At 40.5% G+C, this 27752-nt stretch overlaps 2 protein-coding genes across 3 annotated transcripts; one reads left to right on the plus strand and one right to left on the minus strand.

The window, feature by feature from the left end:
* Positions 1 to 605: 605 nt before the first annotated feature.
* dpysl2a (dihydropyrimidinase like 2a) lies at positions 606 to 11227 on the plus strand. The gene is made up of 14 exons (XM_042422249.1): positions 606 to 921; positions 5218 to 5306; positions 5494 to 5678; positions 5853 to 6017; positions 6315 to 6376; positions 6525 to 6605; positions 6697 to 6765; positions 6949 to 7069; positions 7163 to 7319; positions 7598 to 7739; positions 7827 to 7997; positions 8555 to 8734; positions 8877 to 9066; positions 9177 to 11227. Exons 1-14 carry the CDS (start codon positions 880 to 882, stop codon positions 9266 to 9268), a joined length of 1746 nt encoding a protein of 581 aa, XP_042278183.1. The 5' UTR covers positions 606 to 879; the 3' UTR covers positions 9269 to 11227.
* Positions 11228 to 16507: 5280 nt separating this feature from the next.
* Positions 16508 to 27506, minus strand: adra1aa (adrenoceptor alpha 1Aa). Of its 2 annotated transcripts, none has more exons than XM_042421744.1 (4): positions 27462 to 27506; positions 23610 to 23930; positions 22428 to 23377; positions 16508 to 17898 (listed from the first exon to the last, which is right to left on the minus strand). In XM_042421744.1, exons 2-4 carry the CDS (start codon positions 23630 to 23632, stop codon positions 17342 to 17344), a joined length of 1530 nt encoding a protein of 509 aa, XP_042277678.1. In that variant the 5' UTR covers positions 23633 to 23930; positions 27462 to 27506; the 3' UTR covers positions 16508 to 17341. The 2 variants fall into 2 exon arrangements, with proteins under 2 accessions (XP_042277678.1, XP_042277679.1); XM_042421745.1 differs by lacking the exon at positions 27462 to 27506 and adding an exon at positions 24974 to 25045.
* Positions 27507 to 27752: the final 246 nt, after the last annotated feature.

Genomic DNA, 27752 nt, shown 5'->3' on the forward strand with positions numbered 1-27752 from the left:
CAAGTATTATTTGAGTGATATGTCAAATTTCATTTAGCAGAGCTAGAAAGAAATAAGCAGCAGGAACCTAGGAGTGTGTTAAGATGAGATGCTTTATATTCATATTGGAAAACTAGAGGAAACAGACAAAATAAGATTTATTTACTGTATGTCATCTTATGTGACTGCTTCCTGTGACCAGCTGACAGCATTGAACAAACCTGCCAGTTTCTTGTAAGAAATATGTAATTGCGTAGTCAAACTAACCACTGATCAATCTAGGAATATTTTTTTCTTATGCCTAGTATCCCATATGCCTTTCATCACAAAACATAATATATAAAGTGGATATCCACATCACTGCAGAGAGGGAGTATTTTCTACGATGACTCTACATTTTTCATTGTATTGACATATGGTGTCTAAAAAAAGAAATCACATAACTAAAGTAATGCTAATTATTACATTTCCCAATGACACGTGGAGTTCCCTGCTCCAGCCGCACGCCGGTCTGACTGACACTGTCAATAAAACAGATGATGCTTTAACCTGTTTTTCCCCCAAAACATCAAAGAAAACATGGGAGCTCTGGCTGAGCAGGGCGGGGTAGTGCGCATGCGCGGTACCTCTTTGTGGCCCTTCTCTGCTTGGTTCTTGTCTGGTCTTCAGGGACCTATTCGAGCAGTAAATCCAAGGATAGGACTGTTAGGCAAAGACATAACCACTCGTTTAACATTATTTGTTAGAGTGAATTGTGCAAACTGTATTTGCTATCGACACAGACAGCCCAGGGCGTCGACTGGCCAACAGGCAGAGCATCCATTCATCCTTTTCATTGGCAGCTGAGGTTTTCCAGTCCAGCTAGCTAGCGTTAGCAGCTGTGTCAGAGGGATACTCAAAATGTCGGGTTACCAAGGAAAGAAGAACATCCCAAGAATTACAGTGAGTATTATTTCCTCATTTTGATTCCTTCATTTTTTAATGCCACAGTGCCGGTGTGTTTTTTTTTTATAACATGCGGTGACCCTCAGGATTAAATCAAAGGCTAGCCAACGCTTAGCTGTGGTATCCATTCATTTACACTGTCAGCAGCAGCCCTGCTTCAGCTCCACACACCGAGAGCCTGGGATGAACAATGATAACCAGCCAGTGGGTCTGCAGCAAGCTCTTTTGACAAGCTTAGTATTTTTCTATGTAATAACGATGAACACTCATTGTGAGCCAGGTTGAAGCCTTCAACAGCTCATTCCTCCCATTTAGCTGCAGCTCTCCTCCTCAGTCTCTCCCTGTCAGCATCCTCAGCTTGTAGGGTGTAGATAACAGGTTTATAAGCAGGTTCCTTTAGTTTCATCCACTCATCCTTCATCCTCCATCCTCTGACATCCTCCTACCACCCCCCTTTTAGTGATCATTTGTCTTCTTTTGTAAAAGCTTCCCAATATTGCAGCTAGTACATGCTTTGGTTATTTAACCTTGATTCTTTGAAACATTGCTAGGAAAAAAAATGGATTTGATAAAATGCTTTATAGAGCACAGTATTAAGGGCCTGCAGTACAGGATGTCGTGATAGTTAAAAGAAGTAAAACCTCTTTTGTAAAGTAGGTCATTGGCAGCACCCATCCAAACCTTTTTCCCTAAGCTTTCATCATGCAGCTTTTAAAGCCAGAGCCATGCTGAAGCATGTAGACAGCAAATGCTTTAAAGGGGACCCATTATGCTTGTCCTTATTTTCAGTCATATCTATAATGTTACAATGTCGGTTGTTCATATTAAACGTGGCTAGTGTCAAATAAGGAAATAAATGCATATATATGTATAATCCCTGTGAGCAAAAAGCACAAGCTTCAGGCTGCTCTGAACACTGGATTTCCAACAGTTTTTTCTACTTTCAGTCCAAGCCAACGTCAGCTCATGATGAATTTCTTTATATGGTCATCTGCTTCACACACAGTGCCTGAGTTTAATGCTCCACACCGCTAACATTATGGCATTTTTCCATTGCTTTGGGGGTAGTCACTAGGAAGGGAAACTGAGAACCAGTTCCAAATTGTCCAATTCAAGCTTCAAGCTTATCAATTACTCTTATCAATGCCCAGGCATGTGATGTGGATGGAACGAAAAGCAGAACTCAACTGTCTCCAGACTGTCTACAGCACGCACACGCTAAAGTTATCTTCAGCTATCTTGTAATTCACCTTCAAAAAGGCAGTGGTTGCAAACATGTTTTGATTTAATGACTAAACAATAACCTTTGCAAGACGAACATGAAGTAAATTGTGAACTTTCTATGCCGTCCCCCAGAGACTAACGTTAGTGGAGCAGTGATCAGCAGTAACAAACAAAACCAACTGACCAACACACACTGCAGCATTAAACAACTTAAACCAACTCAGTGGTGAAGAAAATAACTCGGTGATCAGTCTATTTCACCTCAAAAACCCTGCGCCCGCTCAGCATCTTGGACAGTGATGTCCTTCCCCTGAGCTAACAGTGCAGCAGAGATGCTGCTCTCCACTGCTGGAGACATGACGTTAATAACAACACAGCGGAGCACTCCGCCTCCCCCTCATTTTGTTATTCTCATATAGGCAGGAGACTGTATGATGCTTTCAAATTATTGTTATGGCTGTGGACCGTTTATCGATAAGCAGAATCTATAATTGCATTGGTATCAATAAAATCTTATCAATTCCCATCCCTAATAGTCATGCCGAGCCATGACTCCATTACACATCACTACAAAGTAAATAAGTAGTTTACCTGTTGGAGGTGTGCTGGTCGTCTGCAGTTCTTTATCAAACATCATCATCACACTGGCTGTTTTTGCTTGTACAAAGAGCTCTAAATTTCTCCATATGATGTTGTGTCGTTTTTTAGCGCTGCTAACGAAGCTCTGCGTATTCAGCAAGGAACGCTGTAAATTCTTCACAATAAAAGTCTCCCATTATTTAGTAATGTAAAAGCTTTCAATATGAAGCAGTAAAACAGGAAGTGTTGGGTTTGCATCTGCGGTAACCTCTGCAGGCTTCCGGAAAGCTGGCCAATCAGAACAGAGTGGGCTCATTGGGAGGTGGGCCTTAAAGAGACAGGAGCTAAAACTGCCTCTAAGAGACAGAGGCTGAACTGAGGGGCTACATAAAAGGCCAGTATAAGATAAATAAGGAGTTTTTTGATCTGTGAATTATGCAAAGCTACTCTAGTGGAGAGTTATTGAAAAGATCTGAGGCACTCAAGAGGGTAATACATTACACATTAAAAAGCCTTTAATATTTCATGGCTGCTTAGTTATAGTTAAAAACATGCCTACGTGTTTCAGCCATTAAGGCCCTCATCAAGGCAAGTACTCTAATGGAGTCCAAAAATAAAAATATAGAGCTGGAAATGAGCATAATAGGTTCGCTTTAATTTAGACTGCCTTGTGATATGCACTGGCTCAGGGTCAGGCTCTGTTTTCTACATTCTCAACATTATGCGCTGCATGTAGCTGTCAGGTCTCTCTCACAGGTGGAGGCAATCTTATGAACTCACAGCCCTGACATCCCAGACACAACATGCAGACAGCAGCAGGGCCCCAGACACAGACACACACACACACAATCCAGACACCACTTATTCATTTGGAATGAAGCACATACATTAGTTGCACACTGCACAGCTTTGCATAAAGCACCAAAATTAACACCAGTAACTGAATTCTTTCTTATCACCTCACCATCACCACCAATGCAGGAATGAGGAAAGAGTGACATATGCATGTGTGGTCCTTCATTGTAGTTTCTCTTTTGTGCAACTATATCGCTGGTGCTGACAATATACTGAGCAGACTAATGACAATTAACAGGATTAATAATGAATAGTTTTTAGTCAATTAATAATTAAAACAACTGTGGTAACTTCTCTTTATTTCTTATCATAGTTGAACAAAAAGTCGATTTATTTGGCTCCTAATAAGACTAAATAAGAACTATGGCTTAATTAATAAGAAACACAGCTGTAGCAACTTGTAACAGACATTTGTATTACTTATTTTATTCACTAACATTTGATATTTTATTAAAGAACTGAAACAAATTTTAATTAAATGATAGTGATGTGCAGTCCTAAATTAGTTCAGTAACTATGATAATGCTGCATAAAGAGCATTTTCTATTTATTCTGACTAGCATGATGTTTTTTTTTATCACATAATCAATGACAAAGTTGATTATACAACAAGGAAATAATGTTTCATTCATGCAGATTATGTGTACAGTAACATGCAGTGAGTAATTCCATTTATACTATAGCCTACACTTGACACCTGAGCCCTCTGCTAAGAACATTCAGTTCTTTGTAATCAATTCAGTTTTATGATTTTCCATCACAGGACTAATCACAAGGGTCTGTATTTACGTCAGAGAGGTGTATACATTTAACCCCATCCTGATACGTTCATTCAGGGAGTTTAGAAGTACAATGTACAAGCTCATTGTTGAATTAAATTATATGCCAATCTAAGTGCGTTACTTGCTTCTCTAGGATCACGTCAATATAACCACTACTTGTAAACCTAATGTGTCCCCGCTGTCTGCGTTCCACCCACTTTGGACTTTAGAAACTGAGTGTTTCCTCTTGTGAGGTTTGCAGTAAAGCGCTTTTGTCTTCATTCGCTCTCTCTACTGTCCTTAGAGACACCAGGAAGCCTGTAAAAGTAGGCCAGCCTAGTGTGCTCTCCCCTCCTCTCATACAGGTGGAGCTAATGATGCCACTTGTGAGTTTGTGCTCTGACTTGAAGCTTTCTGTCATGCATTGTCTCCAAATTACAAAGCATATAGGCTAACCATTGATTCCACAGGATGAAAGCAAAATATAGTTTTCATATGAGCGGTGTTGTGTTCATTTGCCGTTTACAACTGTTATTGAGTTCTCTGAGTAAAAAATACATTGAACTAATGAATGATTATTTTGTAGTAATGGCACAAGGTCTACTAGAAAACTCGGGCAAGTTTCTTTTTAGAGCATGATTGATTTATCAGCCATCTTTAACTTATCACAGTTATATCAATATTGTCGTATATGTTCAAATTCCAAACACACAGTATGTTTAAGGTATTTTAGAAACAGTAAGTGTATTTTTCTACGGTAAGAGGTCTCCCTTAGCCGTTTTTAAAATATGATATCAGTTTTGCGCTAAAAATCCTGTATTGGTGATTATTTTGTGCTTTGTGGGTGATGTGAAATGCTTCCTCCCCCTTACAGAGTGATCGTCTCCTCATCAAAGGGGCAAAGATAGTGAACGATGATCAGTCATTCTTGGCTGATATCTACATGGAGGATGGAGTCATCAAGTAAGTTCGATTTGACTTTGGTTTTTTGAGCTCAATAGGTCTAATTTGAGGAAAGATTATTCATCATATGGACAAGAAGCCAGCAAACACCTATTATATTGATTCTAGTTAGCTCTTTTAAAACAAATTTTCCTTCATTCATTTCTATATTGCTGTGTTTTTTTGTTCTTTCATCTCTCACTTCCAGGCAAATAGGAGATAACCTCATCGTTCCAGGGGGAGTGAAGATCATAGAGGCTCACGGGAGAATGGTGATGCCTGGGGGTATCGACGTGCACACCCGATTCCAGATGCCTGACCGAGGCATGGTGGCAGCAGATGACTTCTACCAGGGCACCAGGGCAGCTCTAGCTGGAGGGACAACTATGATCAGTATGTACTGCATCAGACAGATGTCCATGTGTGTTATCAGCCTGTTTATAAAGCACAATAATCCTGTTGCAGGGATTATAACATCACATGTGTGCATGCCGTCAAGTGTATGATTTAATTACGCAGTTTGCTTGTGCACAAAGGAATCCTAACCTGTTTGATTGTGTTTTATAGTCGACCATGTGGTGCCGGAGCCTGGTGTCAGCTTGGTTGCAGCTTTCAAACAGTGGAGGGAATGGGCTGATAGCAAGTCCTGCTGTGACTATTCTCTTCATGTGGACCTCACTGACTGGAACAAAGGCACTCAAGAAGAAATGGAGACCCTAGTGAAAGATCACGGTATGCAGTCTCAGATTACATCTTATGTGGCATTTAAAATCACTGAATTATGTGCCACTCTTACTGGTGAAATATTACCAGTTCTCAGTTGTAAAAAATGTGTTTTTCCCATTCTGACATTGCATGGGATAATAAAGGAACCACTTTTCACAGAACTTGAAACAGTAACTTTACATTTCTGCTTTGTAATCTTTATCATTTTGGTTTTACTTTTTCTCTTTCGCTCTGGGTTTTCCCTCTTTTGCTCTCTTTATTCCACCTTTTGGCTGTTTTCTCTCATAAGTTTTCTATCTTCAGGTGTCAACTCTTTCCTGGTCTATTTGGCTTATAAGGATGTTTTCCAACTTTCTGACTCTCAGGTATGCTCGGCTTCTTGTCGATATCAGCGGGGTCTGCACTCTCTGCTGAGTTGTCCGTCACAGCATTTGTTTTCTAGGCTGTTAGATGTCTTTGGGCAGTACATGCCTGACCTACGACCTGACCAGTCTTTTTTTCATGATATTATAGATCTATGAGGTGTTCAGCGTCATCAGGGACCTCGGTGCCATCGCACAGGTGCATGCTGAGAATGGAGACATCATTGCAGAGGTAAGAGAAAACACAGATAAAGCCGGTCAAGTTTCCGCTGTCAGCGGGTTTTGCCATTTTGCATCAAAATGTTCTTGTGTGGATTTTTTAGGAGCAGAGGCGTATTCTAGATCTGGGTATCACTGGACCTGAAGGTCATGTGCTTAGCCGTCCAGAGGAGGTAACACTGATCTCACACCAAATATTATCACTGAGTTTCTTAGTAACAAGCCATAAGGGAAAAAGCTTTTGCTATGTTTAAAAGAACAGAAGAGAGGCTGCCAGACATTTGGAGAGAAAAACAGGCTGCTGTTGAATCTGACTCTGAGTGTGTGTGTGTGTGTGTGTGTGTGATGGTCTGCAGGTGGAGGCGGAGGCAGTCAATCGCTCTGTCACCATAGCCAATCAGACCAACTGTCCCCTCTACATCACCAAGGTGATGAGCAAGAGCGCTGCTGATGTCATCGCCCTTGCCAGGAAAAAGGGTGAGAAGAGAACTTTGTTTTTGAACTTTTTCTCCTCCAATACACACTTTATTCTTAAACCTTGCTCTGACATTGTGCTGTCTGCTCCTGTAGGTGCTGTGGTTTATGGAGAGCCCATATCTGCCAGCTTGGGCACAGACGGTACCCATTACTGGAGCAAGAACTGGGCCAAGGCAGCAGCCTATGTCACTTCTCCACCGCTCAGTCCTGATCCCACAACCCCTGACTACCTCAGCTCTCTGTTGTCATGGTAGGTGCTTTATGTCAGGGCCTAAAGGCAGCTGGAACGCAATTTGACATGTGGTACTGCTGTGTGCTACATTTTATTTTTGCGACTACATTCATTATGAAATGCCCTTTGCTGAGGGGGGGGACATTGAAATTGAAATTTATAGTACATGTGTTTGATACAGAAATAGAATCATTAAATGTTGGAATTAATATCTCATTTATATATGAAATAATTGGTCAAACATGACAGTTATTGCACATATGAAGCATGTCTTTCTTGTGTTCTTCTATATCTAGTGGGGACTTGCAGGTGACTGGTAGCGCTCACTGCACTTTCCAGACTTCTCAGCGTGCAGTAGGCAAAGATAACTTCACCGTAATCCCAGAGGGCACCAACGGCACTGAGGAGAGGATGTCCCTAATCTGGGACAAATGTGTGGTGAGGGAGATAAAAAAAAACAATCCTACTCTAGTGGCAAAAAAGCTTTTAGATGCTAGAATGTGATTTGTCTTCCTGTGCCACAAGGTGACTGGAAAGATGGATGAGAATCAGTTTGTGGCAGTGACCAGCACAAACGCAGCCAAGATCTTCAACCTTTATCCCCGCAAGGGCCGCATCGCTGTGGGCTCCGATGCCGACCTCGTGCTGTGGGACCCAGACTTCACCAAGATCATATCAGCCAAGAGCCACAACCTGGTCAGATGGTTACTTCGCCTGTCTTAATTCACATCCACAATGTCTTTATTTGTTTATGTGTCCTGGACATTTTGAGACCTTATTAAGATTGTATGTGATGGGCTGCAGTGCACATTACATGCTATAACATGCTAAGTTAGCTTTGTTAAGAAGAGAGGTACAGTAACTGTTAAAGGTATTAACACACTTCCACAGGAGCATCAATAGATTAAGTAATACTGTATAATATAGGTGGAAAAAATTGCTTTAAAAATACAGTTTACAGTGCAAACATTTTGATTCAACCATTTTTTACACACTTAGAGGGACTGCAAGTGTAATCACCTACTCTAGAAGCTGATTGTTGCTACATGATTATAATGTGATAAGCAGGTTAAACCAGTCTGCTGCTTTATTTATCATATTTATTTAGAAAATAAATCATTAGAAAAATATTTTGAGATATAAAACAGCATTATTTACACCAATCATGTGACGAGGCGCACAGTACATTCCATCAAGTCCGTGCAGTGTTTTAGTTTTCTTCCCTTCCTTATACAAACCTCTTCTTCTCACAGGCTGTGGAGTATAACATCTTTGAGGGCACAGAAGTGCGTGGAGGTCCCCTGGTGGTGATCAGCCAGGGTAAGATTGTGTTGGAGGAGGGCAGCCTTCACACCACGGAGGGCTGCGGGCGCTACATCAGCCGTAAACCCTTCCCAGACCAAGTGTACAAGAGGATAAAGGCTCGCAGCAGGGTGAGTCAGCATTGCAGGTAGTCGCCTTTCTGCACAGGTGCACTCATTCACCCGTGTGCACTCATTCGCCAAACTTCCTCTCTAATTTGTGAGCTGGACAGACAGTTTGTGGTCTCACTGATGAATTGATTCGTATGTTCAGCTGACAGAGTTGCGAGGAGTCCCCAGGGGCCAGTACGACGGGCCGGTGTGTGAGGTGACTGTGACACCCAAGTTGATGTCCACGGTCTCCTCAGTGAAGACTTCTCCTGCCAAGCAGCAGCAGCCGCAGCAACAGCAGGTTACTCATCAGCCTGTGCGCAACCTTCACCAGTCTGGCTTCAGTCTGTCCGGTGAGTAAAATTACATTCCTCACAGTTTCCCCTCTATCACATTTTGGCATTTCTAGCTACAGAATAAATAACACAGGTGTAACAAAATGGCTGTCATATTAATGTTGTAGGTGCCCAAATTGATGACAACGTTCCCCGTCGTACCACTCAGCGTATCGTGGCTCCCCCCGGAGGAAAAGCTAACATCACCAGCCTCGGTTAAGCTGTTTTCTCACTGTGGTGCAGGGCAGCATGAGACCAGAGGCCACTATTACCACCGTCACATCACATCTGGTCCACAACACCAACCTGTGACTCCCCCTGCACCCCATCCAAAAAGCACTCCATCCATTCTCATTCAAACACACTACTACGTCACTACTACGTCACCTCATGCAAACCAAGAAAGCACTACTGCATTTTGTTTCATCTTTCCTGCCATATTCCATTGTCAAGGAAGAGTCAAGTGAATTGAAACAGCTTAGTTTTTTTGCTGTTTTTTTCAAGCCCAGTGTGACTGTTGATGAAATGAATTTGTTTACATTTGTTTACATTTTTTGTATAATTTGTTCTGTGCATGTTTGAGTTGTTAAATTGCCTTCTTGGCTCAGAAAATCGACAAAACTAATCCAAGAAGCTGTCAGTTTTATGAGCGGGCATTTTTAGAAGCAGCAGTTGTTTACAATTTTTCTTGTGCTGTTTAATTCCCTGATATTAGACAGAATGTGCTGGTGGTCGTGTTACAGCCACCTTCAGTTGAAAGTAAAATCTCTACTGTCCATGTGTGTTACATTGTTGTAACATTGCTGTTTTAGTACAAAATACTGTAACATTTCTGATACAGAAAACTCAAAATAGTATTCATAACACTTACATTTTTTCTGAAGTTTACAGTATTTGATTTTGTGTTGGTCCTGCAGTATACTGTGTGCTGCTGAACAATTCACCTTGGTCTTCCTTTTGTGTTATAGTTGCACTTTGTCCCTTTTCAAATGTTTTTTTTTTTTTTTTTTTGATGATTTAAGTCATTTTGGAACGCGCCGACTGCACTGAAAGGAAAAGAAAGGGTATTTTAGGGTTAAAACCACTCATTCAACTTCACCCTGTATTATTTAGAGGGTGAGGAAATGTCTGGCACATAAAGTTTGTCTGAGAAACATGAACCTTTCCCTTCATTTCATCATTTCGTTTTTGCCTCATGTTTGTTTAAAAGGTTGTCAAGGCAACAAACTTCCAATAATCAGACCGGTGTATATTGTCCAGGACACAAAATGGACACTAAGAAGCTAGATGGGAGGTTTTGCTGACAGCCTCTCTGCACCTGGTGCTATATGAAAATTGCTGTAATGTTCAGAAGATGTTAACACGATGCCCGCATCCAGACAGCAGTCGTATCAGCTTTGTAATAACAGCAGCCAGGGTAGAGTTTCCATTTACCCAGTTCTGACAGAATTTGTTTTGCACCCTTAAAAATCCAAATGGTAAAAATGTATGTGAGCTTGCAACTTTTATTTGTGTTGGATATGTCTGTATGCTTTAAGGGTACTTGTTGAATTAAAAAATACTTGCCTGCCTGTTCTGTAAGATATTGATAGCACACTGTATCTATGAAGGATCTTTAAAGAAGTGAAACCGTGATCTTTGAGACCTGATGAAAAAAGCTTCAGTATGCATATGAAACCCCTCACAGTGTGCTGATGATGTGTCCACTGTTATCGGTGTTAGTGTTGTGAATGAATTACCAGATATCCAGTTCTTCACCCCCTTCTCCCTTCCCCTACCAGTTGTTGACACCAGTTTCACCTGAGGTAGTAACTCTGTTCACGAACCACAGCAGGTTGCCAGTGACGCGACACTGTGAGCTGCTCTGTACGACCAATCTTCTGCATACTGTAAAACACTGGATCGTTTCTTCCTCCATTGCCTTGTCAAGTGTAGGTTTTGTATGCCAAGCTATAATGTGAAGTGAATTACATTTGGGGAGGGTTCTTGGTAATGGTTATTAAGTTGTAATGTTGAGCACTGTTGTTGACCCTCTCCCAGCTATAGTGTGATACTCTCGGTAATATATGTTTTGTAGGATACCAGGGTTTGGGGGAGGCGGGGAGGGGGGATCATCGGTCCTGTCAGCATTTGACCCTATCTGTGTTGACTTAAGTGGATTAAAATAATAAAAATGAAACATATGGCATGGAGTCGTTTTTGTGCATAAATCAGTTAATCATGTAGAATTTAAAGGTAACACTTAATTCAATTTTATTTAAAGTGCAGAATCACTATGCAGCATGGTCCCAATACACTTAACAATTAAAGAGAATACATAGGACAAAACATAGACCTACAGCAAACAAGCATTAAAACCATCAATGTTAAAAAGGTGATGGACCCGACTAAGGTAGGCTGTAATGAAGTGAATAAAGGTAGGTTTTCAGTCTTAGAAGATTTCAACTGAACATGCTTCTTTAACATGTAATGGAAGGCCATTGCAGAGAAAAGGGGCACAGTAGGCAAATACTCTGAAGCCAACTGATTTGTTGTTGACTGAATGAATGACCAGGAGACCAGCATCGAGAGAGCGAAGAGTGCCTGCCAATGTATATGGTATAATTAGCTTAGATAGGTAAGGTGGTGCAAATCCATGCAAGGCCTTATAAGATAAAAGAAGAACCTTAAAATCAGCTCTAGCTCGCACTGGTAACCAGTGAAGAGAGGTCAGAATTGGTGTTATATGGTCAAATTTTAATTTTTTTGTCAGGGATCCAACTGCAGCATTCTGAACAAGATGGAGACTTCTAGTTGCACAACTAGGAAGACCAACAGAAAAGGACATTACAATAATCAAGACTGGAAGATACAAATGCATGCATGTTTCAGCATCACACATTGATAGAATTTGGCATTATTAGGCTACTAAGATGAAATAATACTAACTTGGTAATAGCCTCGATATGCGACTGGAATGTCAGACAAGAATCAAAAATCACTCCAAGGTTTTTGATGGTCGAGCTTTCAGAAATAATAAAGCTATCAATGTTAACACTCAAAGTCTCATACTAATGCCCATGTGGCTGGTCCAACAACTAATAACTCTGTTTTATCAGCAGAAAGTTCATACCCATCCATTTTTCAAATTCCGATAGACATGCCTCTAAATTTAGGAGTTAGGAAAGGTCATTTAGCTTTACAGGTACATAATGTATCGTCAGTGTAGCAATGAAAATTAATACCATATTTTCAAATGAAGTCACTAAGGGGAAGCAGGTAAACAGAGAAAAGCATAGGGCCAAGGACCGATCCCTGGGGTACACCAAACTTTACTTCGGAAACTTCGGAGATTGTATTGTTGTAACTCACACACTGCATTCTATTTGATAAATATGACTGAAACCACAAAGGAAACAGTTCCTTAAAAAGATTAGACGTATAGGGTCTAATATGCAGGGTGGAGGCTTGGAAGTTGTTGCCAGGCTGGTAAAGGCCTCGGGGGAAATTATTCCAAACTGTGAAAGAGTGCTTTTGGTCTGAGTCACACTGCCTGTATCCATCAAAGTATTGGAGCGTTCATAGCCATCATTCTGAGAGGAGTGTGGACCAGTGACTTTATCTCTGATTGAATCAAGCTTCTTTGAAGGATTTCAGAAAATCATCAGCACTGAATGAAGAGTTTTTGGCAGGGGTATTCTGTGTGAGTTTAGTAACAGTATCAAACTGAAACTGTGGATTATTTTTTATTAATGTATGAGAAATATGCTGTCCTAGCAGCTGAAAGTGCATGTTTATACTTCTTAAAACTCTCGACCCAGGCAAGGCAAAAAATCTCTTGTTTTGTCATGCACTCTAACTTTCTACAAATCTATTTGAGTGCATGGGTGTCTTCTGAAAACCATGGTGCTGATTTCATCCAAGTATGTTTTCTGCAAGAGGAAAGTCAAGCATTTTGAGCAAGGCACTGTTCAGATTGTCTGTGAGATTATTAAGGGAATCAGAATTTGCACTACAGGTGTCAAGTATGTCAGGTAAACACTCAGCCATTATAGACCTAACACTGATGTCAATACGGTGATAAGTATATGTATGAGGCTCTGAACACTTGCTTGGAGTACAGAGAGAAACATTGAAAAGACACAGGAGTTATCAGAAATTAGAACCTGTAAAATAGATCAAACATCAACATCAATACCCTTTGTGAAAATTAGGTCCAGTGTATTTCCACAGTTATGAGTGGCATTCTTCACATCTTGGGTAAAGTCAAGACTAGTAACAAGGAGTCTGAACAGTCACTTACATGCAAGTTAAAAATCATATTTGACAAGAACAATCAACAATAATTCAGAAAACTCATATAAAAAATTAGGGTTGTGCTTTGGGAGTCTATAAATGATTAATGCGAGAATATGTTGTTGAATTCTAATAACCATCGCTTACTATTCAAAGGTTGAGAAATCTCCAAAAGTGCATTCAGTGCAGGTGAACAAGTTAGAAAAGATGGTTGTTATTCCACCCCCTTTCTTGTCTTGTCTAGCAGAAAATAAGAAGCTACACTCTGGGGGAGAAGCCTCATTAAGTGTTGCTGAGGCAGTGGACGAGAACCAGCATTCAGTAAGAAATAGAAAATGTAGACCATATTGGGGAATAAAATCATGAATATAAAAAACTCTTACTAGAGAGCAATCTAAAGTTTAATAATGCAAACTTCAAATCATCTGAGGACATGGAAGGTGCACATCAAACTTCTTCAAGCTGATTAGCACTAAGTTGTTTTGTCCTAGGCCTACTTCTTTGATGTACAGTGTAATCATCAGCTTGACTTCTATTACATAAGACAGGTATGCTGTGGTGGAGATCACTGTGTGTACCAGTTATAATGAAAAACTGAGAATAAATAGAGAAAATGTTCTGAGGCATCTGAATTTTGTTAGCTGTGCTTAAAAGCAGCTGCCAGTGGTAAAGAAGTACTCAGATTATTAACTGAAAGTGCTAGTGCAAGACTTAAAAAAAAACAAACTCAATTACAGGTAAAGCCTACTTAGGTAAAAGTACAGAAGTAAAAGTACAACTAGTTATATATATATATATATATATATATATATATATGTCATTGTTGGATTGCTAATACTGCATCAACTACCATTTTACTGTTGTAGCTGTTGAGTTGTGGCTGGTTTTAACTACTACTACAGTCAGATTGGTCAAATGGTTCCTTAGCAAGGTGTTTTTGGGTAATTGTACTTTTTTGGCCCTTAAATACTTATTTAAAATATCTGAGAAGTTTAAAGGGGTCACAAGCCAGAAACGTTGGGAACCATGGTTTAATCTTTAACGATGAATTCTATTTCATAAGCCTATTGTGTATTTAAAATATTAAATGTTAATCTGAAAAGTCATAGCTGTCAGTAAAAGGTTAAATATTTCTCTCTGGAGTAGAGTAAAACTATAAATTAGCAAATGGAAATACTCATGTGAAGTACGTTTACCATAAAACTGCACTTATGTACTTGAGTAAATGTTTCATAACTGCTAAAAGTTTAATTTTGGAAAAACTGAAAGAGATCCATTAAGTAAGAATAAAGTTTTTTAGAAACTTTGTACTCCATATGTGTTGTGTTTGTGGACAAATTTTACATTTTTGTATGCTCAGCTGACCTACTGTGGTTAAAAGCAGTGTTGGAAATTAAACTACATTTAGTAAAGTATTGATGTAATGTTCTGAGATACTTCATCTGACTGTTTTTTCTGCTACTTTGTACAAAACCTTATAAAATATGATGCATTGTTGCAGATTAACAACCCAACAGTAAATAAAGTTCTTATTATTAGCTATAACCTCAACCAACTACAAGAATAGTACTTGACATGTAAGTGTTTCCAGTTTAGAATTCAAAGAAATCAGCTATTTTGTTGAGTCACACCACATCCCAGTAATAGAGTAGATTAAATGCAGAGAGACAATTAGACACTAGGTGGAGGCACAGAGTCATCAGATCCACAGTAGCAATAGTCCCAGCTTCCCCCGCAGGGACCCTTCCAGTAAAATGAACTGAACGCGACAACGGCTACGTCACAGCAATTGCACACATCAACAAAACTTCTGTGATTAGTTGGAGTGAACCCTCCCCCCTACCCGGCTGTTTGACAGTTGTCCAATTAGGACTTATCATGATGAGTGCACTGATTAAACCAGAGAAGGGAATCCTGATGTCAACATCTTCACCCAACTGATGAGAGCTTTGGAAGAGAGGGAGAGAGAGAGAGTGAGAAAAAGCATCGGGAAGACTTTACAAAGCTAAACCCTCCTGGGGAAGTGTTCAAACATGAGTCACAGCAGTGCTTGCTGTGCTCACTATCCACTGAAACACAGACACCACTAATATAAGAACACATCTGTCATCACCACAATATCATCATGTACATTCATTTTTAGAACTGTATACGCATTCATGCTTCAATTTATTCCCCTTTAGAATAAATGATTGTGGGCTCAGCTATTTGCACCTTTCAGGAACTAAAGCATAATAAAAGATTTTTTAAAAATGATCCACTTATTGACATTTTCACCATGAATAAATACAATTAGACTGCAGGATAAAATCAGGGAGTGCTGATGAAACACAGGAGGGGTGATCTTGCTCTGTTCCAGTCTATATCTGACTCCTGCAAGGCCGCAGATCTAATTATAGTATTCATTACAGCTACTGCATTCGGAAGATGATATATCTTTATAAAGCATGGCACACAGGTATTTGCTGGTGGAGATTTTGTTCATAATCCCACCACTCTCTGCATAAAGAGACACAATAGTGGGAGGGGTGAATTAGGTCATCTGTACCATCTGTAGTTTATTGCTTGGCTGGTGGCTCCTCTCCTAATGGCATCTGAGCAAAGATGGTGTGATTTAGAGGTTCACGGGCATGCCAGTCAATGACAACGCGGACACAGACGAGCACTCTCACTGCATTGCTGGTCCCTCCCCTGTGGGAAAGCTGTCTGTCGACTTCACTTCCACGACTGAACTTAATGCGCGGAAGGGGAGATTGGCTTAATGATGCCGGCTGCATCTCTTCCCCTCTCGCACTCACAAAGGGAGTACATCTTGGTACTGTAGAAGAAGCAGCCAGGAGAAAATAAATCAATACTGCTGGAAGAGAAGTTGTCCTCTTGCCCTTTGATGTCTCTGCGTAAACAGAGAGATAATTCGCAGTCCTGAACTCACACTAAAAACACTCAAGTTTTCACCTTTGTACCAGCAAGCAGCGCCCACACAGAGGATCGTATGAAGGCCAGGGTAAAGAATCTGCACTCTTTGTACATGGTTGGAGACTTAGAACAACAGAAACAAGGAGAACGGCCCGAGAGAAGAATGTCTGAGACTGTGTATGACTTAACTTGACATCTCTAAATCTGGTGTTTTTTTTAAGAGGCTTGGGGGCTGGTCAGGATTGAGGTCATCAACCACAAGGTCAGATAAAATTCCACAGAAGTATATTAAGACATCCATCTGGCACTGCTAGGAGGTACATGAAATTGTGGGAATGTGGATAGATGAACTGAACGTTTTTTGGGGCTATATATTTAGTTAATCAACCAAAGGAAAAAAAAAGAAAAAACAAAACAAAAACGAGTCCAAAAATGTCCTCATGAATCCCTTGTTAGGAATATGTCATAGAAATTTATTGTAATGTGACATGGAAGTACGCGAGGTTCCTTGGTTTTCACTGTGTACAGAACAGTACACAAACAACACTTTGACAACAGGAATAGCATTAGGCAAACTTTGGAGACAACTGGAGCACCACTGACCAGCATTTTTGTAGCATTTGGTGAAATCATGCAATATAGAAAAGTTTCTTATTTACATTTTTATACATTTGAACTGCTCTTCTGTAATATAAAATATGTAAACACCAAAGGAATCTTTTGGTCCTCTTAAGGAAATACTTTCACAGCTTTTCTTTTGGTCCACCTTATGGAAGTGCCTTCTTCTACGTGTTCAAATTTGATTTATTCAGATTTTTGTAAAAAGACGTAACTGTTTCTGTAATATGGTGACAAATCTCTGAAGCCATATTTTGTTGTTGTATGTGTTTAGAGGGCCAACAAGCCATAATCCTCTTAAAGGGGAAAAGGCCAGGAAATATCATGCAACAATATCAACGCAAAGATATTTCAATTTAAAATTTCAAAGCAGCCATAATTCAATCACAGCTCTTCTCTTGTGATGTTAACTGAGCAAAGGAAATATACTCATTTTTTGCCCTTGAGAGAGGAATCATGACTAATGCATGAGGGATTATAGTGGTTATACGGGCTCGCCTTTGTCCGACAGGGACAGTTGGTGGATTTTAATGGTGGGAAGGTTTCCAATTGGGGGGGGCTGGGCACAGTTTGACTCCTGTGGGGCAGTCCCACCACTGAGAATGCAGCAGCAGGTCCGGTGGAAGCTTTTGCTGCAGAATTTGGCCACTTTAGCCCTGCTTGTCTCTGCTTGTCCAGACCCGCCTGTGGGGCCACTTGAGAAGACCCTCCACTCCCTGCTGTCCCTGGAGGAAGGGGTTCTTGATAGGGCCATAGAGGAGGAGGGGCTGAGCCTACAGGGCGTCTCCCTGCTGTCCAGGCCCAGAGTCAGGGGCTGGTTGTGACCCTGCGTTTGACTCTGAACTGCACTTAGATGATGATGATGATGTGGTCTGGGAGTCCTTCTCAGACAGTGAACTCCTAGTAAACTCTGGAAAGCCTTCTTAAACTCCTGGTTGGAACAGGGATAGATGATGGGGTTTATGCAGCTGTTGAAGTAACCGAGCCAGAAGGTGATCTTGAAGACAGTGTCTGAAGGTCTGTATGCAGGGAACATGGAGCCTGTAGAGACATTAGACACACGTATTACAGCAGAAGGAACGACAAAATACAAACAGCTTGATACATCTGAAAACAAAGAGCCTACAACCATGCTAGTGGCTCTGTGATGCCGTACTTAGACAAAGCAGAGGTTTGAGCTAAATCCTAACATTCTCACAGTGACAATGCTAACATGGTGATGTTCAGTGGGTAATATTTATCAGGTTCACCATCTTAGTTTAGCCTGTTAGCTGCTAACATTTACATGTTACATGTAAATTTAAATGTCACATACATTTGCTAAGTACAAAGTACAGCTGAGATTGATGGGAATGTCATTAGTTTTGCAGGGATTTGGTCATAAACCAAGGTACCGGATAAATAGAAATTTTGACTTGATGATGGTGCTTGATGAAAAGTCAGGGGTTCACCAAAGTTATGGGAAATTATACTCTAGGAGCCTTGAATATCTGTTGCAAATTTCACTGCAATCCATCCGATGGTTGCCAAGATATTTCACTCAAAATCAAATATGTCAACTTGCTGGTGGTGCCAGAGGAGAAATCAGGGGATCACCAAAGTCATAATTCATCCTCTGAGAACCAGGAATGTCTGTGCAAAAATGTTTGGTAATTCATCTTGTAGTTGCTTAGATACTTTAGTCTGGGACAAAGTGGTGGACCAACTGATTGACTGATCAACTGAGCGACTGACAGACTAATCGACTGACAGACCAGCATTGCTATCATTTAGAATACATTTCTAGAGCTCCAGTACTTGTTCCAGTACCGGTTGCATTGAAGGTTGTATTTATATGAAATAAGCACATGATCTGAGACTACTGAGAAACATATCATCGCACTCATTTACACCTACTTAAGACAATTTCTTTTTAATGGCTTTATTTAATTCCCACAGGGAAAAAAAAGCCCCCTATTTGCCATCAAGGTTAAGGATTTTATTAAAATTGCTGTCATAAATTGTGCCGCTCTTGATTAGAGGAAGCATTTACAGCAGACAGTGTGAGTGGGATCCTTAATGAAGAAGTAGAGAAAATGGCTTAACGGGCACACATTACACACAGGCCTGTTTGTCACTGTAAATGTAAGTGACTCTGCACCTATCCAGTGGCTGCCAGTGAAGCATTAAAATAATTAAATGGCTGACTACTTATGTGCAATCTATCTATCTATCTATCTATCTATCTATCTATCTATCTATCTATCTATCTATCTTCTTGAAGGGAAGAAGCTGTCTTTGAAATGCTTTATTGGGCAGGCTTTTGCAGACAGTTAACCATAGGTTTTTGAAAAATGAGACTGTGATAAAGATGGATAGAAAGAAGAGGTGGAGAGAGTTTGAGAGCAAATTATTTTGTGCCTTGCTGTACAACTCATTCATTTTGTCCCCAGCTGTGCCAAAAAGAACAATTCTATTATTGCCGGTACCCTTGATAGATTCATGTTTGGAGTGAAGAAGAAGGATATCACAGCTGTTAGATAAATGTATTGTTGTCCAAAATCAATGCAACATCACTGGCTGTTGTCATGTGGAAACTGTGTGCTCTGATTGTTGAGATTTTAACTTCGATTAAAGCACATGTTTCAGGTTGAGGAAAATTATATGACACGTTGGCTCTTCAAAAATTCACTCTGGCCCATCTAAAAAAAGGTTTTGACCAAACACTGACAAAATGGTGTTTCCTGGGAGAGATAAAAAGAAAGAAAGGGAAGAAAAAAAATTCTCCTTCCCGCATTAAACATTCAAAGATTGTACCATTACAATTGCCATGAAAACATGATATGACTCCCAGTGCCATAGATGTTAAAATAATGAGTAAAAAATGTTTGATTTAAAGCTGCTGTCATTGATTCTTTAGGCCCTTGGTGACAGTAATACAAGCTGCAAGCACAACCCTGACATATTATCACCACCTTAAGTTGATATGGCGAACGTATGTACACATCCATTAGCTATGGAGCAACATTAACATTCATTTGGAGTCATGTTTCCGGCCATCTGATGAATGTAAGTCCAATATTCACTCTCCTTTTAATTTGTCTGTCTCCTGTTTGTTTACAGTGGGTTGAAAACAGCTGCCTGCTGCAGCTGAAAATGGTGCTGATAAGACTGAATCAAAACAGTACAGCTGCAAGCAGTAAACAAAACAATGAGCTGAAAGATGCTAAAATTAGAGCCCGACCAATATATCAGTCAGCCGATATTATTGGCCTATGGTATATGTTGGTATATGTTGTCTGATATGCGCCGTTTTTTTTTTGTTTTTGTTTTTTTTTAAGTTATATAGGCAGCATTTTATGTATATTTGATCCTTTTTCTTAATTCAAGTTTTTAGTTTTTGTTCTGTTATTTTATTTATAATTATTTATAATTATTAAATTCCCAGTAAATTTTACTGTTTTAGTGCACTGATATCATTTTGTACAATAAAGTTTATTGTTAAACTGTAAAATATCCTGCCTCCAGGGCATAGCCATGGGTTATCACACACTTGGTTATGGGTGATAATTCTCTGCAACTGACCCCTTTCACATTATTGTTTAAATAACAATATTGATTATTGCAGCTTAAAGAAGCAAGTTAACACCAACTGAGTTTTTTTTCTGATCTTTACTGTAACTCCTCTCCCTTCAGCTGTGATGTGGAAGTGTACTCCAGGGTGCATCAGTACACTGTGATTTCTGACTGTGCAACAAAACAATCAGACACAGCAGAAAAACTCTGTTGCCAGTTACTCTTTCAATTAACAGTGGCTTGTTTTCTGTCTCCACACTGTCTCTGAGGGGGACTTCTGAAAACTCAAGGACAGAGGAGAACAATCCACAAATAAATACAGAGCTGAAACAACTCATCTTTTTAAGATTTTTGAGATGATTAAATTCCCACAATTTATTTTCCCCCAATGACTAAATAATGTTTACTCTAAAAAACCAAATCGAAAAAACAAATCACGAGTTATCTGGCTCTACATGTCAAAACCAGACCATTTTCTTTGTGATTCACTGCTGAATCTATCATTGTCTGCAGAATTATGTGGCAGCGGTATGCGGCCTGACGCCAGCATTAGAAGGGAGCGTTGGTAAGCTGAGGCTTCAGCCAAATGGTAGCAGCTATATTTAAAAGCATGAGAGCATGGAATAAATAAAAAACCCTGAGGGATTTGTGAGGGTTTTGTCACGTCTCATATCTACTTGGTTCGGATTTCCTTCTCACATTCCATCCGTATTAACACTAGCACCTATATTGCATGCATCACTAGCGAGCTGTGTCCCTTTCCCTTCAAACTTGTCTCCATCACGCTGGGTGTTCTTGAAGGGAGCATCATATAAGGTCTGATACCGATGTGATGGCTTTATCTGTCATTCTCATACTGGTATTGTGATGAAATGACTCACAGACACAAGGGAGGGGAGGAAGAAGCAGAGAAATGGCTTGACACTTCATTCAGTGGTCTGTGCTTGAAATATATGTTGGTCTGATATTCCGTGCTTTTGTTTACAGATAGGGGAGTGCCGTAGGCTGTCAGAGATCTCAAAGATTTATAGAGACTATTTATGGAGCGTCTACCTGGCTGAGTCAAAGCATTTACTATATTACACTGCTCAATAGGCCACAAGGCTTGTCTGAATAGCAACTTCAGTGTGCTTCCACGGAGGAGAAATTCAATTAATATCATCTAACTATTAAATTTGCCAGCAGTGGCTGAGGCTGGCAGTGACATGAATCAATGAATGGATCTGTAAAATGAATTGTATTTATAGCTTTCTAAAAAGTAGTCTGACTCATATGTGTGATGGCAGGTGCTCAAATTTATGAACCTGTATCTTTTTTCTGAACTTGTTTTGATTTTTTGTCCTGTGCATCCTTGAAAAGAAGGTTATGCATTTTGGGAAATTCGCTTATTGCAGAGAGTTATATGGGAAGATCACTTTTATGTTTGTACAGTAAAGGTGAAGCCACAACTAGCTGCCAGTTAGCTTAGCTTAGAATAAAGACTGAAAACAGGGGGAAAAAGATAGCCAAGCTATGCCCAGCAGTTACAAAATCCGTCTACTAGCACCTCTAAAGCTAATTACGGAGTCCAGGGAATCACTGTAATCCAGCAAAGAAATAGTCTGGTATAAAACAACCCAAAAACAGTTTTTACATTTCAGTTTGCAAGCAAGAAATACATATTAACATATTAATTACTGAACTTTAGAGGTGTTAGTTTTTTGGTTTTCTTACCTTTGGACAGAGCCATAATAACCATCTCCTGGCTGCAGCTTCATATTTACCATGCAGACATGAGAAATGTATTGCTCTTCTTAACTAACTCACAGCGAGAAAACCAGTAAACGTATATCTCAAAATGTCAAACACTTCCTTAAACATTCGTCATTTTTTAAAATAATATTGTCTGTACCATATTGAATTGATTTCTTTCATAAACTTTGCTTTGTCCAGACCAATGCTGCAGAGTGCTTGGACATCATCTGGCTCACAAAACTAAGAGTCACACACAAGAAGACGGACATGACGATACTCACCAATAGGTAGCACCAGGAAAAAGGGCAGCCAGCACAGCACAAAGCAGCCAACAACAATGCCCAAGGTCTTGGCGGCCTTCTTCTCACGTGAGAACTTGAGCAGTCGCAGGGCAAAATGTGTGCGGTTGCGAAGGGCCTCGTCCTCTGATACAGTTGTGTTGCCTCGATGTATCCTGAGTATCACAAACTCTGAATCTGACTTCTCTGTTTTGTGGCCCTCTCTCAGACCTTGACTCTCTCTGTGAGCTACCACATAAACCCTACAATACATGACCAGTATGATGGCCAGAGGGAGGTAGAAGGAGCCCACAGCAGAGAAGATAGCGTAGCCCGGCTCCTCTGTGATCTTGCAGATGGACTCGTCCTCTGGTGCCGGCTCTTTCCAGCCAAACAATGGTCCAATGGATATAATGATAGACAGCACCCACAGCAGCATCACTGCCAGCAGCGCCCTGCGCTTTGTCATTATTGCTGGGTAACGCAGAGGGTAACTGACTCCAATGTAGCGGTCCACAGATATCACACAGAGGCTCATGATGGAGGCAGTGCAGCAAAGCACATCCACAGCTGCCCAAACATTACAAAAGACCCGTCCAAACACCCAGCGATCCAGGATCTCAAAAATGGCAGAGAAGGGTAGTACAGTAGAGCTCAGAAGCAGGTCTGCCACTGCCAGATTAACTATGAAATAATGTGTCACTGTCCGCAGGTTTCTATGGCAAACTACTGAGAGGATTACCAGGATGTTTCCCACAATTCCAAACATGATGAAGACACCTAGCACCAAGCCCAAAACCACAGCTTTGACCACATTGAGCTCTGGGGCGAACACCTGGCTGCAGTTGGAGCAGTTCTGAGTCAGAGGAGCTGGGGTCATATTGTCCAGCACAGGAACCATCTGTCCCAATACTACGCTGATGCTCGACACTGTCCTGTGCAGCAGAGGTAGACTGAAACACAAACCTTTTTAAGTTCACTACAGGAGAAAAGGGACATCAGGGCATTCTCATAAAAGCCATTAGAGTAATGATCACATTAAGTCTGTCTTGTCAAAACATAATTTGAATGATGATGCCTCGAGCAAATGAGCCATTACGTTGGCAATGCATCAAGAAAAATAAAACTACAGGATGCATACAGAAGTACACAGAGAGAAGCATAATATATGCAGATGAAACCTACTTTGCTGGAATCAGGTAATCCATCTTGAAAATGTTTCTGATGTTAAAACTGAGTGCTATTATGCAGCTGGTACAAAAACACTTTTAGAAATGCATTATTACACTGCTGAGAGATGAGTGTACACATCTAGAAAAAATCTTTGCATGTTCTCTGAACCAAGAACTGCAGTTTGTTGACAAAATTCAAGTCCATATTCTTAAGAACTGGAGTGAGAGAACACTTTTGTGGATAACATGGTGGTTGAGCAGTAGTTAATGTCCAGGTTCCTCCTGTTGAATGCAGGGGCAATTTCAGCTTCAACACAGCAACAGTATCCCGTGCCTTTGAAAAGAGAGACAGAAGAATCTGCTTTGAGAAAATTGACGCATCCATCATGTAGAGTAAAAAAAAACCAGAAAAGCATTCATCTTTGTTTGGTGTATTGTTACACTTTTGCAGCGTTTTGTTTTTCTTTTCCATGTTACTGTGGCTCAGATCCATCACGACTGTGGGCGAGAGACAGCGTTAGAGCCGCAGTTGCTGTCAGCAGTTGCTGTCAAATCAATGTGACCACAGCCTCATCTCGCGCTTATCGACTAAACACAATGTGAGGTTGAGGAATAAAGAAACCGATATCAAGACTGACCAGTCGCCTGTTTCACTGAATCGTCTGGGAAACATCACATAATTAAAACTCCAGATGGCATTGAACCAAACCAGAATAGCTGAAGAGTGAGCAATGAACCAGCCTCAGACACAAGGTCTAATGTGGGTTTTATGGCCTTTTTGTAGTGCTAATATGATCTCCAACTGACCTATGCCAAGATAGGCCTGACCTCCCTTTTGATCCCTCCGCTAAACAAATCAATTTCACACTGTGCCCTCTATACAGGTGGAGGTCAAAGCAATACACAGTGTTACATTTTTACATGAATTGACGTGTGTATTCAGGTGTAGTTATGTTGAGCCTTTACCCCAAAATGGTTTTAAGGGAATAGATTTTTAGAAATGTGCTTATTCGCTTTCAGAGAAGATTGAAATGAAGCTACAACCAACAGTTGGTTAGCTTAGCTTAGCATAAAGACTGGAAACAGAGGGAAACAGCTAGCTTAGCTCTATCCAAAGGGGAGAAAATCTCAGTTCTTGTGTGAGATGTAACATATTAGTGAGCTTTAGAGGTGCTGGCAGGTGAATTTTATTACCTTTGGACAGAGCTGTTTCTGCCTGCTTGCAGTTTTTATGCTCAACTGAGCTATGCTAACCGAATTTGAATGTTTCAGGTGGATGTCTAATTATCGTGCTGACTTTGGCCTGAATTGCTCTGTCTCCAACGAATTAATTTCATTTTGAATGTTATGTCCTTTGACTTCAAAACAATGTCTTACTTTCACGCAAACTCCTCCAGTTTGGCAGATGTGAAAATAATCTCGTCTATGCAGATTACTGCCATTTGTAATGTGCATGTTCCTTAACTAAACGTAGATTAGATGGGACAAGTAAAAGTAGTGCGGCCATGTTGACGATTTGGGGATTTTGTTAAGCTGCTTTATTTGTGACTAAATTAAAAGTTCATCTGAGTTGTCCTCTATCTATCTGTCTATCTATCTATCCATCCATCCATCCATCCATCCATCTATCTATCTATCTATCTATCTATCTATCTATCTATCTATCTATCTATCTATCTATCTATCTATCTATCTATCTATCTATCTATCTATCCTTGTTCTTTTCCAGAAGCCCCTCAGCTTACACAACAACGCAGGGGTCAAACACGCTTAACAATGCTCAGAGCAGAAGCATTATGCAGTCCCCTCAAGTCTTAGGCCCCCTCCTCACCACACTATTAACCACTGCCTGACCTTTTCCTCTGTGCCCCACAAATCTCTGTTCCACACTGGGTGTACAGCTGCTTAGCATGTTTGATGGATCGGAATTGAAGTTCCTGTACATGCTTGCCTTTTCCCAGTGTGCGGTGCGACAAAGCCCGCATTCAGCAGCCATCATAAACCAGCACCTGAGAGCTTCTCCCACCCACTCAAATAGAGGGAGGAGGTGGTAATGCCTCTAAGGTAATTATGAAAGTAAGAGATACATGTTTAGCCACAGGAGCTCATTACATTGTCATCATTTTGTACTGTAGAAGGATTAAATTACTTCAGGTGAAAATATTAAGTGTCCCTGCTGCATTAAAATTGTTTACTTTTTCTACGACACAAACTGTATTAATTGAACTGGAGAAAATAGGTTTGAGTCATATTGACCGCTGTTATTCATGGTGGATCCATATAGTCATGATTTGCTTTCCATTTGTATGTATTCTCTCAGTAGTGAAAGGGTTTACGGTCAGCTCTGTAATAAGTGTTTAGTGTTTAGTTGCCAGATATTCAGTGCCAGTATAATGATGATATGACATCTGTCACTGCTCACAGTAAAAAAAAATAAAGAGTACGGGATTAAGTGGCAACTGATCATCATCGAGGTTCGCTTTCCTTTTTTCATTTCTATCAGATGAAATTTGTTCAAACTACAAGAAAGACCTATTTCTTGAGGGTTGATCTAATCACAGGTTGGGAAGATTTCCAATCACTTTACTTAACAAACCTAATTTAATTCATTTATTCAGTTCTTCACAGTCACAAGACTTAAACTCATGATTCTGAAAGCATTAATTTTGATATCAATTGCAACTGACAAGTTTATTTAATTGGGTTACTGATAAAAGACCTGTTGATTTCACTGAATTGTATGAGTTTGAGGAGTATGGATGGAGGTAGATCCACATCCAGTAAAGTAATGTGCACTGATCAGGCTCTTTTCCAGCATTGATCTGTTTAATATTCATACAGAGTCACACTCATCTACAGTGGGGGTTGCCCAGTGAAAGAGCAGGCGTACTGAAGCAGATCCATAATCTACCTACTGAGGTAGCTGGAGGTTATGTGCCTTGCTCAAGGGCATGTAGTATTTGTGCATTCACTTTCACAAATAACTACAAACACAGGTTTTGTGTTATTGGCTGTTTTCCAAGCAGACACGTAACAATGTGTTAAAGTGGTTAATGTTCAGCTGCTGCTGAGGGTTGAACAGGAATCCACAATAAATGTTGAGGACAGCCCGAGAGGTGCAGCCGCTCCATGTCTCCATTATTTTTAATTGGCCAGGAGTAAACATTCATTCTGGCTCTTCACTGGTGCTCTGGGTAATACCCAGCTCTATAAGCAGTAGCCACCGTGCATGACCTGACAGACAGTCTGTTTGACATCCACCTTAATAAAATCACAGAAACAGGGACTTGTAGGTAGATGTGATGGTCAGTATAGTCATTAGACCTCGCTGTGCATTGCTCCAAAAAGTACATTTTTATTATTAGAAAATCGTTTCCATGCGAGAGTCAAAGGACGGCACCGCACTATAGTGTACAGAGACTTAAGTTTAGAGATCTCAAAACAAGAGATAGCATCATAAATCAACTATTTTAAGAGGAGCGTTATTATTTCAAATTAGGCAACTCCCGCAGATTAGAAAGACAATTATAGACATTCAGAGCAGCACATTTGACGCGCTATAGTTCACAAATTATAACCCAAAATTGAAATTTAATATAAATCAAATTATAACATGCGCAGCGCATTGTTTCTTGACTTATTTCCGCACAATATACGACAAAACATTCCTCTTTTTTTGTCTCCAAAATCCGCCGAGTTGGTCACAAACAATGAAATTCAGCCAAAGTCTGCATTACCAGTACGGTCCGAAAATGAAGAAACGTTGAATTAGAAATAATTATGAAAACCTTTCAAATAGAAAAATAAATGACTAACTTAAAATGCTCCAATACAATTTTTGAAATAAATTTTTTATCGGACTCACCGAAGCCCGCCGGCTGGCTGAGCCGCATTTGGAGACGGCCGAGTCGCGCTATGAGACAGTGAAGTGAAAGCCAAGTGCGCTCATCGTGGAGAGCCCTCACATCCGCCGGTATAAACGCCCGACCTCCAGGTGCTCCAAGTCTCTTCAGATGATGATGAGTACCACTGCTTTCTCTCTGAGCCACGTACCCCCCCCCCCCCCCCCCCCCCCCCCCCCAACCTCCCTTCATCACCACCCGCCACATCACCTCACCCCCCTCTTCAGCATCACTCCCTGTGCGTCACCGCAACC

The sequence above is a fragment of the Thunnus maccoyii genome, chromosome 9, assembly GCF_910596095.1.
Source record: "Thunnus maccoyii chromosome 9, fThuMac1.1, whole genome shotgun sequence".
Lineage (NCBI taxonomy): Eukaryota > Metazoa > Chordata > Actinopteri > Scombriformes > Scombridae > Thunnus > Thunnus maccoyii.